The sequence below is a fragment of the Chaetura pelagica genome, unplaced genomic scaffold, assembly GCF_000747805.2.
Source record: "Chaetura pelagica isolate M959 unplaced genomic scaffold, ChaPel_1.0 scaffold531, whole genome shotgun sequence".
In the NCBI taxonomy this organism is placed as follows: domain Eukaryota; kingdom Metazoa; phylum Chordata; class Aves; order Apodiformes; family Apodidae; genus Chaetura; species Chaetura pelagica.
Window position 1 is genome coordinate 926,161 of NW_009952362.1, and position 1,857 is coordinate 928,017.

The following is a 1,857-nucleotide window of genomic DNA, read 5'->3' on the forward strand; positions in this document are numbered from 1 at the left end:
TCTTACCAACCCAGTGATCTCTTTCTCTGGCTGGTGGCTGGTACATGTGTAGTTGCAAGTGTGGCTTGTACAGAGCTTCAGTTACTGTTGGAAGGGTGAGCTCAAGAAAGTAGCTCAGTGCTTGCCTTCTGTGTGTTACCTTCTGCTTAGAGCTTAGTGGTACTTGAGTATTCCTCACCTGTTGGATTTGCATGTACCGGAGGCCTTGTGTAGTGGAATTAACTGGCCTGGATTATTCAATTGTATTAAGGTATTTGCTTCAGTTTCAAGCTTGGCTGGAGGAGGAAAATTGCTAGGTTTTTGTGTAATATTGATACCTATTGAGACCAGAACTTCAGATTCTTCGGATGGGAAGGTGCTATGGAAATACAGTACAAAATTGTAATATCCTTTGAGACCTTCTTATGAAGCCAAGTGAGTAATAATACTATGCATTAATATGAAAGAGTATTAAGTGTAAAAAGAGATAGTTAGCTCTAGTTTTGACACCTCTCCTAAAGCAAGCTGATGCTGACCATTCTTCAGGTGTGGGATCCTGTACTAGGTAGCTGTTGATTTGTTCTGGTAGGAACAATCTTGTTGGTTAGGAAAAGCAGAGTACAAAAACAGCAGAGAAACAAGCAGGACAAAGTGAGGTTTCAAATATGCCCACAAATGAGGAGGAGGAAGCTACAGAAAACCCTCTGTGACAAAGCAGCCCTTTTCCCCAGTCACGAATGGGTAATGCCTCCCCCAGATCATCTGCTCCTCTGGGTGGGATTTGCTAGTGTAGAGGCCTAAATCTGTCTCTGTAACTCAGAAAAATTAAATGCCTGGCACAGAGTAGGATGGGGGTGACTGAGGACTCAAGATACCAGTTTAGGTACATTTTTATTTGGACATGAATTCAGCTGTTACAATTCTGAGCCACATTTGGATACCAATCTCCAAGTCAAAAATCAGCCTACGTAAATTAAACTGTTGTTGATGGGTTTAATTTGGATTTTTCTGTTGGATATGTATGAAAAGAGAATTTGTGCTAAGTGTGCAACTGAAATCAGAGTCCTCTCGTGTTGGTATCATTTGCAATACCACACTGGCACATGAGAACAGGGCCTGCCCCCAAAGTCCATCTTCACAGGTGCACCACAACACCCCAGATGAATCCATAGGATCAATTAATGCAGAGACAAACCCTGCCCCAAAAGGCTTAAGTTTTCATCTCTTTTTTTGCTGTACACTCTGAATGAGACACAGAAGCTTGAGCTTTAAGGGTAATGATGCTCAAGCTGTAACTCTGAGCATCTGTTCACGTAGTAATTTCCTTCTCCTGAGCTATAATAACCACATAAACTCTTTTTGTCTTCTCTTTTCTCCAGGTCAACAGACTATGGCACTACCTACGAAAAACTAAATGACAAAGTAGGCCTGAAGACTGTGCTGAGCTACCTTTATGTCAGTCCCACTAACAAGAGGAAGGTAAGGGAGAGCCATCGAGCTGGTAGCTACAGAAACAAAACTATGGCATTCTGTTCATTCTGAGAGGAGTTATGATCCATTGCCCACAATCCTAAAGTGAACATTTTGGTAATTCACAAGAGCTTGAATTTCCCATCTAAGTTGCACTAGGGTAATTCCATGGAATCCAGTAGAATTATGTCTGTTTTTGTGATAGGGATGGAGTTCTTAATCTCCTGATGAGTGTGCTAGAGAAACAAGAGTTGCTTTTATTTGTTTCTGACTTTAAAGAAGCTGAACTCATTCAAATTATTCTGGGACTCTTGCTTGTACTGACTTTGACTAACACTCCTCTACCTTCTCTGTCTCATTATTAGAAATACTGAGTAAAAGGCATTTATTTCTGCATTTGACTGTTTC

At 41.1% G+C, this 1,857-nt stretch overlaps 1 protein-coding gene across 1 annotated transcript in view; it reads left to right on the forward strand.

Annotated features, from left to right (window-relative positions):
• SORCS3 (sortilin-related VPS10 domain containing receptor 3) overlaps nucleotides 1–1,857 on the forward strand; it is a 275,728-nt gene that overhangs the window by 127,304 nt on the left and 146,567 nt on the right. Inside the window, exon 4 of the mRNA XM_010007928.1 lies at nucleotides 1,359–1,458. Coding sequence (XP_010006230.1) covers nucleotides 1,359–1,458 — 100 coding nt within the window. The remainder of the gene's footprint in view (nucleotides 1–1,358; nucleotides 1,459–1,857) is intronic.